A 14514-nucleotide genomic window follows, 5' to 3' on the forward strand; every position below is an offset into this window, starting at 1 on the left:
TACTGTGCATCCATAAGCTGTCTGGCAGATTCAGCATTTTTTTTTTCCTCTTTTGGGACAATGATTATACAGTGTGGATCTCGGGCTTAATTAGCCGTGACTTGCATTAAAACATTTTCTCCTTGCACATGCGGCAGGCAGATTCAGCCTGGAGGAGACTTTTAAAAAATGTATTTATTTGATGTTTTGAGCACCACAAAAGTGAATAAGTGCGACATGCATCGCTTAAAGAGGTGATCGAATGTGTGTGCGTGATGAAAGCCAAATACATGTTGTTAGGGCATTACGGTATGATGTTGGGAATGAATGAGCCACCAACGGCATGCGCTGGTTTTGTACCATTCATGAGGGTGCGTCATAGTGAATTACAAACCCTGAACAGTACCGTCATGCTGTTAAGGCCCAATCGACCATATCCAATCCTTTGGCTGGAGGTAGCACTTGTGTCATGCAGCGCGACATGATGGATTTCACAAATGTTTTGGAAGTCACATAATTGTACACTGAAGTGAGAGAAGGAAACGGCAGTTTCAGAGTTTTGCTCCATGTAATAGAGCCAAAGGCAATAATGAAAGGCTTCGTGATACAGTCACATGAAATGTATTTTAATAAAACACAATGTACACATATGCAGTCCTATGACCATACATTTGCTGGATCCTAATCATTAAACCTAGAATATGTCAAAGCATAGTTTTATCTTTTTTTTCGTCTTACTTTGAAACATTGAAATCAGTAGATGAGGTCAAATGAATGCAATACAACACTTTGCGTGACATCAGACAAAAACCTTTTCCACGTGTTAAAGATATGCACTGTTATAAGGAACTCAAAGAATATTTCAGCATATAAGAGTAACAGCATGAGGCCAATGTTCTCACTGAACAAAAAAAGTACAAAATAGAATTAATAAATAAATCAAATATATACCATATAAATGAAATAGCTATGTGGCGGCTATGTTTATTATTTGTTTTTAATCATTTTAATCTGTAGCTTGGTATTACAACCTTTTTATCCCTAAAACATTTAGAACGGTGAACAAGTCAATACTGAAAATACAGTAATAAGCTTTCATAATTAGATAAACTATGTACACATGATCCTGTTGCCATGCTAGTCAAACAACTAAATTTCTTCTTTTTTTTTTATCCACACTATACAGTTAGAGCAAAAAGCGGTCTGAACGTAAACAGTAAACAGTGTGCTGAGAATAAAATACTTTGCAACTATGCATGGTAATTTCTTTAATATTACTCTCAAAAAATGTACATAACATAAAGGCCACACATGGGTACGCTCCGTCTCCATTGAGAGGGGAAGATGAGGATAGTTTTGACATAAATATATAGGAACAAAAAAACAGTCTCTCAGTTCAAGATGCCATTTTCTTGTCCATCAGCATCATTTGCTTCAGCCGAATCTCTTTCGTCTCATCATCCTCGTTCTTTTGGTCGTCCTCCCTGATCCAAACCCCCCACCCCTTCTGAAAGCTGTGTAGCTTGCCAACTACCTCCCTACCTCTCCTATCCACCTCCCTCTATCCGGCTCTCCCGCCTCCACAGTCTCTGGTTGCCCCTCCGTCTTCCATCACCCTGCACGGTTAATGACATTGTTAATGACAGGAAATGAGTTCGGTAATGTCAACTGTAAAGGTCCACAAGGCAAGGCAAGGGGCGGGGCTGAGAGAACAGAGTCACCTGGCTGGTCACTGCAGCAGGGGGGGAGAAGCAGCGGGAGGCGTGAAGCGTGTGTTTAGTGTGTCGATGCCAATAGCGTACGTTAGACGTGTTTTTTTTGTTGCGACGGACTTGTGAGTCATGGTTGTGTCCTGGTGGGCAGGGTGGGGGGGGGGGGGTGGCGGGGGACAGGTGGGGGGGGGGGGGTGGGGTTCATGATAGTCGTCGGTCAGAATATGGGTGCAGCAGCAGCGGCTAGCAGCTTTGCGTTGCTTCTTTGTTCAATGGGAAGTCCGTGGTTTCAGTCCTCACTGGCTGGAGCGCGCAGAGGCCAAGTGGTCGCTGTGCTGGTTCTGGGCCCGAAACCGCAGCCTCTGCTTGTTCTTCTTCTTTGGTTCTTTGGATCGTTGCTTCCCTGAGCCACCTGGGAATAAAAGAGAGAACAAGAGAGAAATGGTTATCCCTTTACAATCAGCATCACCCACACATGTTCGATTCTCCCAGTAACGACCACCCTGTGTTTCGCACAACCTCGTGTCAAAGTGCTTCCACTCAGTGTCATGTGATCCGCTTCTTGAGCACATGTTACATGACGAGTAAGGCGGGATTACCAGCAGAGAAAAGTGGCCAACTGCCCTGGGGCCCCAGACCCTCAGGGGCCCTGAGGGCCAAAGGTTGTGTGTGTGGCAATTACTTTGTGGCAACTTGATGAATTGTAAATCAGTTTTAAACACTGTAAAGAACTGGAACGGTAAATTCAGTGTCAAAATTCAGTTTTAATCTCTGTACTATTTTAAATCGTTTGTTTTAATCTGTGTTTGATCTAATTGCTGCATCAAACCTTTGGCACGGTAACATTGCAGTTTATGAGTGTTGGTTGGTTTCTGGGCCAAGTGGGTCACTCGGCCCTGAATGTAATCCACCAAGCCTGTATTCCAAAAAATGTGTACTACTGTTACCTAAATCCTTATAGGGAGACTGACGAGAAGCTTTGAGGCCTCCTTAATAAGGAAAGAAAAAAGAAATCCCAAAATGTCAGCATTCATCAGGTATTTTGTTTGTGAAAAGACCCATGCGGTCCCACACAGAGAAACAGCTCCATCACATAACCTCATTGACCTGGCCTCACTATAAAGAGAGTGTTGGCAGCTGTGCGATGCTACACTAAGCATATTTGCTTTAAGTGCACGAGGAGCAGGGCTGTAGTGCTAGTGGCGGTTTGTAAATGTTAAATTTATACCTGATCATCTGGTCGGAATATGTCTTGCCAAAAAAAACACTGCTGGCGATGATGCAACATATTGACAGGGGGCAAAATATTGCTTTTCAAGCAAGCAACAAATGAATGACCCGTGAGCTCCACTTCTATTGATTTGACCGTAAAACGGGCTGCTGTGGAATGGATTACCGGTATGTGAACTCAACCTGCTTATTTTGGGCTGGAGTACTCCAAATTTGGGGCTTGGATTTGATTACAATGTCTGAAAGTTGGGAACATTTGAAAAAGGTGATGGAATAGGAAGATAACCACTTGAGGGGGGAAAAAACGATTTGAACTATAAGTTGCTTAAAAAGAATCAAAGTGTGCTTTGAGTATTGATGTCTCCTGAAGATTCATAAAAAGCTCTTGCACTTCTGCAACTGCCAATACAAAAAAAAGGTTTGCTCCTACCCTCAGGACTCAACCTCAGTTTTAAACAAATGTCTGTTCAGACCAACACTTTTCCCTGTCACTGCAATAGAGAGGGGAGATAAGTATGGGAAGTTGCATAACTCTCTTTCCAAGTTGGAAAGGTCCCCCCAGCCCAAGGTTAATCCATCCCAGGTTTCCCTTGGACGCGCAAGGCATGCTGGGAGCTGACTTCCTGCTCTCATGGAAGCTTGTGTGGTGGAGGCTCGGCACCCACTGCTCTCTGTGACAGAGAAAACTCCGGCTACCGAACCGCAAGGCAACAATCTGGCTGCCAAGGCCACAAATAAGATAACGAGGTGTGTGTGCGAGATGTATGTGTGCGAGGGGGAGTGAGTGTGAGGGAATTTAAGGGAAAAGTCAAACTAATGGGGGGAAAAGTGGAGTAAGACTTGGATGATGAGACGCGATCTGGATGCTGATCGAGAACACAAAGAAACTAGCCACGCTATGGTTCGCTGAGGGGGGAGGCTACAGAAAAAACAAAGCCCCCTCTCGTCGGGTTGCCTGATCCTGGGTCTTTTTCCTCGCACGAAAAACAGGTAACGCCGTGTAAAATGTGGCATTATCTCTAATTGCCGTCTCATATGTGCTGGCGTTGCGGTGGCCTTTTAAGCACCCCTACAAAAGACCTATTCCCCCATTCTCACAGCCACACCGTGAGGTAGATTTGAAAATATTCACTCGTTTAAGCCGACGCGCATGAGAACGCAAGATATTGCTCTGCTAATAGGGTCTCCCAATGAATACTACAGATGCATGCGAACATCAAAACCATCTCAGAGCTATTTCCTGCAATTAATCTAATCTTCTTATTCACGTTGCCAATCCGAACTACGGCTATAAAGTTTCTCGCACACAGCGCTAGGTTAAAGTTACCCCTTGGAAAACAACATCTCTTCCATCAAACTCTCATGGCCTTCAATTGAAAAAATATTACCAGAGGACTTTGTACACTTGTTTAGCTGATGCCACTTTAGATTTCTTTGCACGGCTTACGGTACAATAATGTTTGTTAAAGTAAATCTGGAGCTGAAAGGCATTTGGCCTGTAGGTGCGTTTTCCTAATTGCTCTTTAAAGACGGTCATTTTCATTCAAAACAGTGTTGCTAGGGGCCTGACAAACACGGCTTTCAGTGCAATCAAATCAAGACGAATTACATTTGACGGCAATAAAGTGCGCGGTGCGGCATTAAACCCCCTCTGCAACGGGCAAAGCCTTCGTGGGCCATTTCTTGGACACAGGGCGGCATTTAAACTGAAAAGGCCGGCATTTACATCAATAGCTTGAAACACACATATATATATATATATATATATATATATATATATATATATATATATATATATATATATATATATATATATATATATATATATATATATATATATATATATATGTGAGGGATTACTAAAAAAAAGGTACTTTTCCTGGCTAGTTCAGGACTGGGCAGGAGATCTGTGATCCAAAGAGTTTTATGCTCCCTATAACAGCGCTCACAACACACACATATATACATAAAGAAACCACAGGACAGAAACAAATTCAGCAACTGCACATGCAGACTGAGTTATAGGCATACAATGCAGATGTATTAGTCATCTTAGGACAACTTTGTGATCAAACTAGCTCACATCACTTCACCCCTTTCCTTCCTTTATCCATGATTTTTTCATTAATTTCAAAACTGAGCCAAACAATCTAGAAACAGCCAAAGCTAAAATGAAATTTGTTTTCCCCAAGCGTTTATTGCAAATGATTCATTTTTACATTTTAATGAACCGACATCTTCCTATTCTACATCACAAAATAAGGCAGTAGCTAAATCGTGTCGTGATTAGCTAGCTAAAGGTAACTAGCTTAAAGTTAGCAGTAGCTGCTACCTTTAATCACGTATTCAAATGTATTAAATTATACATTAATCTATTCAATTTCAATACAAGTAGATGGACAGGCAACTGGCCAAACAGAGCTACTTTTAAGCATTCCATAAAGATGAATGGAAGAGTGCAGTATCTGTATTTTTCAGGTATTCTTTTGGCTCTTTAGCAATGATTTTTAGGGGGAAATAATGAGTCTAGAAAGGCATACAATGAAGGCGTTGCAATATTTGTATCCGCTTCCATAGTTACTGCTCTCCGTCTTTCTAGGGCAGTTGTTTCCAAGCCCGTTTTGTGTCTTGTTCCTATGATGTTGTGTTGGAGCAAGTTGATAACATCTATTAAGTCAAATTATCATGCTACACAAGGGATACACAAAACATTCCTCCTGAAATAAATAAGAAGAACAAGTTCTGGAGGTCTTTACAACAGGAGCCAAATACTTTCAGCTGATGCCTGATGCTTTCCAGTCACCGCTTTTAAACTGTAGCCTTATAAATCACCAGATTCTGGATATTGTCAGGATGCTGTACGCATGCTTATACTGAATCCAGTTTGCTGATACCGTCCACTTCTATATTCCTGAATACTTTCCAGTCAGACTGGTACCATCATTATCAATGTGTTTCAAGCTTCGGCTCCCCAAAATAACTGATGACACTTCATGAACTCACCGACACAACAATCTCAGATCATATTTCATAACCCAATCTCCATGCCGACAGCTAGAGGGCAACCAATCCCCACATAAGCCCCTTCCCCCGGCATCTGATACTACAGAGATGGTCTGTCATATCTACCCAAGAACTCCCATTTCGACTTTCCTCCGGGCAACACGCACGCTGAACACTGAGCTTTCATCATCTCATATTTACGATCGATGTAATCACTGAAACTGATTAGCAGGGTTCACAGAGGAAACAGTTTAATTTGCCTGGAAAGGAATGATTAAGTCATCTCAATTGCTTCAAAACCAAGAACAAATTCATAAATCTTAGAGCATGTAAAGATAATTTTGTCTTGGAAGGCGCAGCAGGTTTCAAATAATTTACTGTCGTTGTGTTGCGAGTGAGGATCAAATCAAAGGAGCATGGCTTTTATCAGGGAACTGTAATCCTTCTTTAGACTTCTCTCTCCGCTCTGGCTGCATTTAGTATCACTACCCCAAGCCATGATTTCACCAATGTTTAGCTTTCCCTCATTGATACAATCTTCCCCTGCCAACTTGACATTTGTGTTTGAGTTTGAAATGACAATTAAATCAAAGAAACAAACAGAATCAACCTCAAGAGCAATCAAAATGTTTTGTGTTTCTGAATCAGAAGCAGAGCCTGCGGTGGGATGGCTGTTTACCACTGTCAAAAATGACCTTTGTGGAATTCTTTTGTGTGTCCATGCCCGTGCGTGAGCGCGTTCTGGTGAATGACATGCGTGCCCTTTATGCCCGTGCGCCACTGATTGCGAGCGTCCATATCACCTACGTTGAGCTTGAGAAACACTTAGCGTCATTTCCAATCTTTACGGCTGCCAAACCAGCGAGCAAAGAACTCCTCTTGCACGCACTGTGGCGGACGCTCCTCGCTAAAACCTCCCAAAGCCGGCCGGGATTCACCGCTTTTTCCTTTTTCCTCCTCATCATTCTTCTTCTTCTCCCCTTTCCCCTCTCTGTGTCCCTGCGATCGCTATTTGAGGCTCTCAGCAATAATGGAGATGACAGCATGGTGAAGGTCCAACTAAGAGTTAAGCGCTATTAGACGTATCATATTATTAGGCTCGCACTCCAGAATAATATCTCCTTGCGAAAAGGCTATATGACTGCTTGTCCAACTGATGCACTGAAAGATAATCAGTCAAATTCATATCCAGGGGGAACGAAGCCAAAACCAAAGCGCCCTTCAGCGGTGTCAAAGCTAATATCTTTATTTTGGAAAAGGGGACTAAACTGAAGAATATGCATAAGTGTACATGAGGGAAAGTCTGCATCATGCAACAGTGTCGTAGTCTCTGAAATATGGCTTTTACACAGGATTTCTCCGCTAAAGCAAAGAGACTTTTCCTCTATTTGCCAACCCCCGAGGCTACATGGGGTTATCTCTATGTTACCATAATCACAGAGGCCACGACCTGCTTCAAAAAAAGAGCAATGCAGCGACTGTCGGCACAGGCCAAGTGATTTCATCCACTCATGGCTCCGGCTGCAGTGCAGGAATCGAAGGCCTAATCTTATCTCCATCGCTTGCGGTTTGAGAGGAATCGATGGCTGACATCGAGAAGGCATTAAGACATACGGTAAATGGGATCCCACACTCTCCCCCTGCTCTCCCGTTACCCCGTCCCTCCACTCCACGCAGACGGTCAATTGATAACTTTTGTAGGACATGAGGGTGGGGGGGGGGGGGGAGTGGTTAAAAAAAGACATCCAAACTAACCAACCAAAGACTTAGGGAAGGTAAAGCCGGGATTGTTTTTGGCGGCTCGTCTTTTTCATAAACAGGCCAAAGCGGAGGCCATTATTTGTGAGGGAAGGAGAGAACTACTGGCGCCAGTGAGATTTGATTTCAGTGGCAGAAATTGGATTAGCGGCCATTAAGGGCCTCCTCACACATACATTTATAATGCTGTGAAGGGGAAAGGATCTGTGGCAAGCCAGCGCTCTCTTTACTCACACACACACCGACAGCTCCTGCTGTCTGGGAAAAGGTTACGGACGCTGACATCGCCCTATGCCGCTACTGAACTTCAGTTGATTTGTTGGCAGGACACATGACCTCAAGTGACCAATAGTTCATTAAGGCGTAGGCCAGAGGCAGGCCACAACTTTTAATGGAGCTGTTGTCTGCCAGTAGGGAAAGGGTGCTATAGGAGGCTGCTTTGATGTTTGGAACATTAGGAAAACATGAAACAAATGAAAATAATGCACGAGTGTACAAAAAACAATAGAAGGAGGAAATGTGTAACAAATACAGACAAAGAGAAAAAGAAAAGCGATGATATTTGGGAGGGAAACTACTGGGAAATACTGCGGCAGAGACACAGACGTCAGATGGGAAAAAAGAAATCAGCCTTTTGACAGAGGACAATCATTTACAAGAAGCTCATCTTGCCAACCGGCTGACAAGAGGCTCTCTGCACAGCGTCACTTAGCCCTAACAAGGTTACTCTGGATCACACTCTTTCATTCACTCTTTCCTTGTGCACTCCCCCCCAAGCTCTGCTTACTATCACCGCGCTGCGAGGCGAGAATGATTTAAAACATACGCATTCCGATTTAAAAAGCCAATGTTGGGATTAGGTCGGTCATTATTTCTCATCTATGGCCCCGCGGAGGATCCGCGCGGAGATTAAAAAAGCAGGTTAGCTCACCGCTCGGCTCTTTGATGCTTCGTTTCACTGACAGTAAGTTAAAGCGAAAACCCGACTCGGAGATTAACGTCTCCGAGCGGAGAAGTCCCGGCAAAGCATGCATGACTGACGCGGTGATTAATACGCCTGATGGTCAGTGCGGACAGCGTGTTTTTCCCCCCCTCTGGAGAAGGTCGATCACACCAGCGAGAAGCTGTGAGGAGGGCCACAGAGCAGACGATGACCCCCGCACACACTAAAGATCTCCTCAGAGTTCAAAGTCGTGCTCTGTTGCATCTCACAATAATGAGCCCTTGAGCCGTTTGGTCTGTCGCCTCTGGCTCCGGCCTTCAAAAGGTATCGCGTATCAAGTAGAAACAATTAGGCCAACTTCCAAAAACGCTCAAAAAGTTAGTAACTGACTTTCCAGAGCTATTTCGTCCACTACACCTTCACTTAAACACTAGTGCTGTGTTCCAGAAATGTCGGAAAGTTGGGAATGACTTATTCCTACTGTACTTGGAAAAATTAAACGGCATAATCCCTTCAGGTCAGGATTCCAAGTCGGAAACTTGGAGGCAGGATTTCTCAGGTTTCTCAGGCCCACTCTGATGCTGTCATGTCCACAGGGCACTGTAATCCTTAAATACCAACTCCTGAAGTCGATATACAGCGTTGCACTCTAGGAATCTCTTTAAACATCTGTGTGGCAAACAGGTAAATTGAAAAATGCCAATCAATTAGTCGTTACTCATTGAAATTGCTTCACGTTACTCAGTCCGGCTCTGTCAGAAGTGCCGGTTAACAACTCCAAAGCCTTCTCAACCATGCATCACATCTTCTGAGGTATTTATTGACTATCAACAGCTGGTTTAGCTCCCGTCCACTCAGTGAGGCTGCAGGGCTCACACACCCTCCAACTCTAAAGAAAACCAAGGCTAACCGCAATGTGGGCAAGTGCTGCATTCACGCAATTTTGGCAGAATGCTAATTTGGTCGTGTGTATGCATTATTCCCGAGGTGGTTAGCCGTACTGCTGACCTAGACAAACCAGATAAATAGCCTAAATGACCTTCTTTTGTGGTATTATGCATTTGTAGTAGTCCCTAACCAGGTGAAACCAGACAAACAGTGTACGGCTCCGACACAATAAGCTGCATAGTGTTAATATTGGATGTTTATGTATGTCTGTTAGCCGTGGTGCATTAACAGCCATTCTGCCGACCGTTTTGTGACATATTTTCTGTGTTAGATATTCCCGATATCTCAGACTCCGAATTACTAGTCGGAGGCTCGAGGATTCAGTCAGAGTTTTTTTTCCCACCTGGTTGCTCGCAATTACGATTCAAACAATAGGGCGTGAACGCAGCAAAGCTCAATGCTGACTCAAATAGCTGGACCAATTTATTGCTGTATTAAAAATATATACACTTGAATCGATGTTTTACAAGTTGCTGGTGTTCAATTTTTATTTTATCATTAAATAACTAGATTTTAATCGATGTTCTTATTCGTTTTGTTCGGTGAGAAAAACAACGTTGAAATCAAGCCTGATGCTGCCTTACACATAAAAGGATGATCCCAGTCACTTCCTCACAGTAAGGTACACAGAATATTCCGAAAACACCGCTATCAGATCTGAAAACTAAAAACGTCGGATCGGTCCTTCCACAATTCATATGGGTAAATACATCTGGCGTTTCAGCCTAATTGAAAATACATGGGCATCGTTGTTGTACCGCTTTTGCCAAAATAGATTTTTTCATATCCTCTACACATAAAGTGTTTCATTTAAACTTCACATGGAAATACAAAGACCGTCTCCCCTAAAATGCAACAACCGGTCTCAGAAAGAGCAAGATTTCCTCATCCCGGCGGTAAAAGCGGTTCAGCCATTATTTCTAAATGTCTGGTGGGGGCACCAGACACAGAAGAAGAAAATAGGTCTGAAGAGTTCAATCACATGACGTTATATGGTTTCTGGGCTCCGACATCCTGCCAACTGTTATGGTTTCCCCACTTCCGCTTGAAGCTGCCAACATGTGACGACTTAGCAGTTCAGCTTAAAAGCAGAAATCTGCACGCGCACTGTCGCCACCTCCGGCAATGAGAGGTCATTCGAATGGAAGCCTGCCGTTGACGCCACTCAGCCACGGCAAAACCTCCAAAATGTGCCAGCTGGTGAGGTTTCATGCTCTGTCCTCATTATTCAGGCGCATAACTGATCATTATCGACTTTCTTTTCCACGAAATGTAACCTTGTTGTATCGCAGTGGCTTCACACAGCTGATGGTGTCATGAGGGTAACGTCAGCAGCCAGGCGGCGAACCGGCATTACGACCGGCCCGCCAAGTCTGATGCGCCCTTGAAACCGCAGGACTCGGGAGAGAGAGAAGCGAGCGGCCCCCTCTGCGGTCTGCTATCTCCCCCGACTGACTCATCGACACATCTGGGCCTAAGTATATGGGGCTCTCCTGCCCCGCGGGCACTTGGGTAAATGAGGGATAATTAGCTTTAGTTGACTTTAATGAATGGCTTAATGTTGTGTTTCATTTCGGATGAGAAAAGAAATATGAAGCTCAGCACTCATCAAAGGGAGGCCCCGCGCGCCGATGTTGAGGGCCCGCTGCTGGTGTGGGTCCGTTTGTTTTGTGTATTTGTTGTGTGCACGGGGGGCGGGGCGGGCTGAAGATAGCTGCAGCGTACGAGGGGAGCGGTTTTAAAATGTGGCCCCGGATCCAAAGATCAGGAGGCCTGCTGGGACACACAGTAGCAACTTCATCATTCTAGCAGGGAAGCTACCACAGATGTGGACTCTGTTTGTCTTTACTCAACGCTAGGAAAAGGGCCACTTCGACTCCACTTTGATTTCCACGTCCTCTATATCAATACGAGGCCTGGTGCGTAAGGCTTTGATAATTCCCACATGCTTTGATATAAAGCAGGAAGTGTCTCACAGAGTTATGAGAGTCATTCATCTCAGTTTCCGATAAGTGTGTTGCATCGGGCTGATGAAAGTAATCATTTTCAACAGACACAAGATCCCGCATTGGATTTATTTGCTCTATTCAAGCTTCGATAACAAGCTGCTCTCAAGCTACTCCGACATAACTGTCATCTACATCTCCATGTCTTTGCACTGACGCAGCTTAATGCGCTTCATTATCTTTGCAGTGAAAGCTCATAAAAGCTGGACTTGGCAGATCAGTTCGGTGTACTTTTACACAGTCTACCTTTTCCGTTTGACAGCAAATCTGGCTTGGCATCCTTTGACGAATAGAATGAAACGCACTCACTCCGGAGGTCCTCAACAAATCTCCTTCTCTGTGTAAACCAGCACAGCGCCAGGATTAACTGTGCACTTTTAAAAGCACCCTCATACTGACAATGGATCACGGAAAGCACATCCTGCAAGGGAGGTGACCTCTTCTCACCGCTACCAAACAAATATTTGGAACAGTGATTATTTATCTGAGGAGGTAAATCTGCCATTGAGTACAATGTAAGTCTGGGCCTCGAGTGGCGGTGGAGGGGGGGTCAACCCCCAACGGAGGGCCCTGGCTTGGGGATTTACCTGCTCAGCCCCTTCTCATGAGCCTCTGGGTCTTCACGAACAATTTGTCTGCATTACAGCACCTCACCCCACTTTATGGAGAGGAATAAAGTGGTTGTTAACAGAGCCAGGAGGGGGGGGGCACGCAAGAAGTCGGGGTGTAAATAGCAGGGGGCTTTCTGCACCCCTATGGGGCTATAAGATGGATGAGGGTTTCACCAAACAACTTGTACACTGTAAACTACTGGCAGGTAGTGCACGTCAACAGCAATGATCCAAACGTAGGTTAGGAATTCAAACTCGGCATGGCAAGCCTATCAACCTTCCTCTGTGTGTGCGAGCATTTAAGAGCATTAAAAAGAGTTTGGAGAGTGGTGTCTTCTTTTTGGCCTTTCCAAAACCAGAAACACACACCCGCGAGAAATAGGAAAATGTGCATATGCATATCATTGCCGAACTACATCAGTTTCTGGGGTTCCACATTACCTAAAATATTTTTTTAAATCTCTGATCACAACCAGCACAACCAATCCTGGATGCTGTCAGAGTTTAGAGTAATCTCAGCAGCTCGGCGCAACCACTGCCAAACTCATTGCCCGAGATAGAGTTGCATTTGCCAAATATACAAAAAATACATGAAGCTGTGCTGCGTAATGGGTACGATAGAATGCAATGAAAGTCAGATTTTATATTTTTCCTTATCATCCTTATAATACTAGGATTCCCTCTACATGGCAGCATGGGAACAACGCTGTTTCTAACGCTTGTTTTCTACACTGGTGAGGCTCTGACTTAGAATACATAGTTAAGCTGACATTAGCTCAATTAGCCAGTTTAAAGATATTTTGATGGTAAATCTACTAAAACCTCATATGTGCCCTGTAAGCGGAAAGATTGAAGCTGTATTGAGAAGAACAAGGTGAGCAATCTCCACCGCGCACGACAACAACAACGCGTGTTCGTGCTCCTCGTTGTCTAACGCCACCTGGTCTGCAGCCTCCCGGTCTCTGTGGGTCTGTGAGGGAACATGGCGAGGATATAGGAGGAAATTGTCTGGCCCAGGAGGAAATCCCTCACATGTTTGGACACGGAGCACAACTGTCCCAAAACAGGACCAGACCCTAACAAGCGGGGAGCCAAGCTAAGTCAGACGGGCTTAGACAGTACAACAGAGACGGGGGCCATCAGGATCATGCCGCAATCCCCGTGCAATGGCCAGTGATGAGGGAATCAAGTCTGGCCGGCGCTTTTTGTTTTCTTTGATTGTTCGACTAACTCTCGAAAGTCGCCCCTTGTTTCTGTCTCCTCTGATGATCCGACAGGCTGCACATATTTTTTGAGAAAAATAGTTTGCTAGTTCACAGCAGAAGAAAAGGGGGAGGGGGGAGGAAGGTGTGTTTGATGTGTTCGCGGAGCTCCTGTTGCACGGGGGGGGGGGGGGGGGAGAGAGAAAGAGAGGTAAAGCCAATCTAAGGCCTGTGCTGCATCAAACACTTTGTCAAACACCAGGCAGACGGACAGCTGAGTGGCTCTGACAGATATGATCACAGACACGGGAGAGTCACCGCCGCTCAGCTCCTCGATTCCAGGCACCGCTCTCCCACAAACAGAGGGCTCTGAGGCATATGGCAGACATTTTCTTGTTGTTTTTAGCCGTGTATGATTACAGCGTAATTTCAACGGTCATTTCAGGGTCTCACCTCGACGATGAGAGGCTCGTGTACTCCGGAAGGCAGCGGCATCTGTCAGAGATGCAGCAGGGGCAGGAGAAAGGAATCAAATCAAAGGGATGCTTAAGCTCCCACTAATCCAAAAGAAATGTCTCAAGGCCCGACGGAATCATGGTCCTGAACCTTGCCACCCAGCGGGAAGGGGCGTTTATGTTTGAAGGGATTCGATACGGTACCTGGGAATGGGTTGGGTTTCATGACACAGACCACTCAATCATGTCCTGAGGTTTTCCTCGCGGAGCCATCGTGCTACATTCACTGCAAAGGTAATGTCGCGGGTATTTCCCGCATAGCAGATCACTCAAAATACAGACATTGGGAAAAGTACTCACCAAATGTGAGTGTCCCGAATTGGGAAGGGGTCAGCTAACCCAGAAAAATGTCACGATTCAGACGCATTGTAGTTATTTTGTAGAAAACCATGTACAAAAACTGTAATGTTATCGTTTACTTTATTGTAAAGTCTCTTTGTTTACATATTGTACCACCTATAAAATAACAAGTTTTCTTCAAACTTATTATTTGATTTTATGATCTGCAACTTTACTGTTCAGTCTCGCCGCTCTCATCAGCATCATGTTTACAAGTAGCAGTGGTGGGCAGTTCATTTTCAGCTAAAACGTTCTGATGAACCCACTG

The 14514-nt window shown here is 44.6% G+C and overlaps 1 protein-coding gene across 1 annotated transcript in view; it reads right to left on the reverse strand.

The window, feature by feature from the left end:
- Positions 1 to 1973: 1973 nt before the first annotated feature.
- The window catches only part of rspo2 (R-spondin 2), a 52900-nt gene continuing 40359 nt past the window's right edge, over positions 1974 to 14514 (reverse strand). The window contains exon 5 of the mRNA XM_079275769.1: positions 1974 to 2103. Coding sequence (XP_079131895.1) covers positions 1988 to 2103 — 116 coding nt within the window. The 3' untranslated portion in view covers positions 1974 to 1987. The remainder of the gene's footprint in view (positions 2104 to 14514) is intronic.

This window comes from Melanostigma gelatinosum (genome assembly GCF_949748355.1).
Source record: "Melanostigma gelatinosum genome assembly, chromosome: 9".
Classification (NCBI taxonomy): Eukaryota; Metazoa; Chordata; class Actinopteri; order Perciformes; family Zoarcidae; genus Melanostigma; species Melanostigma gelatinosum.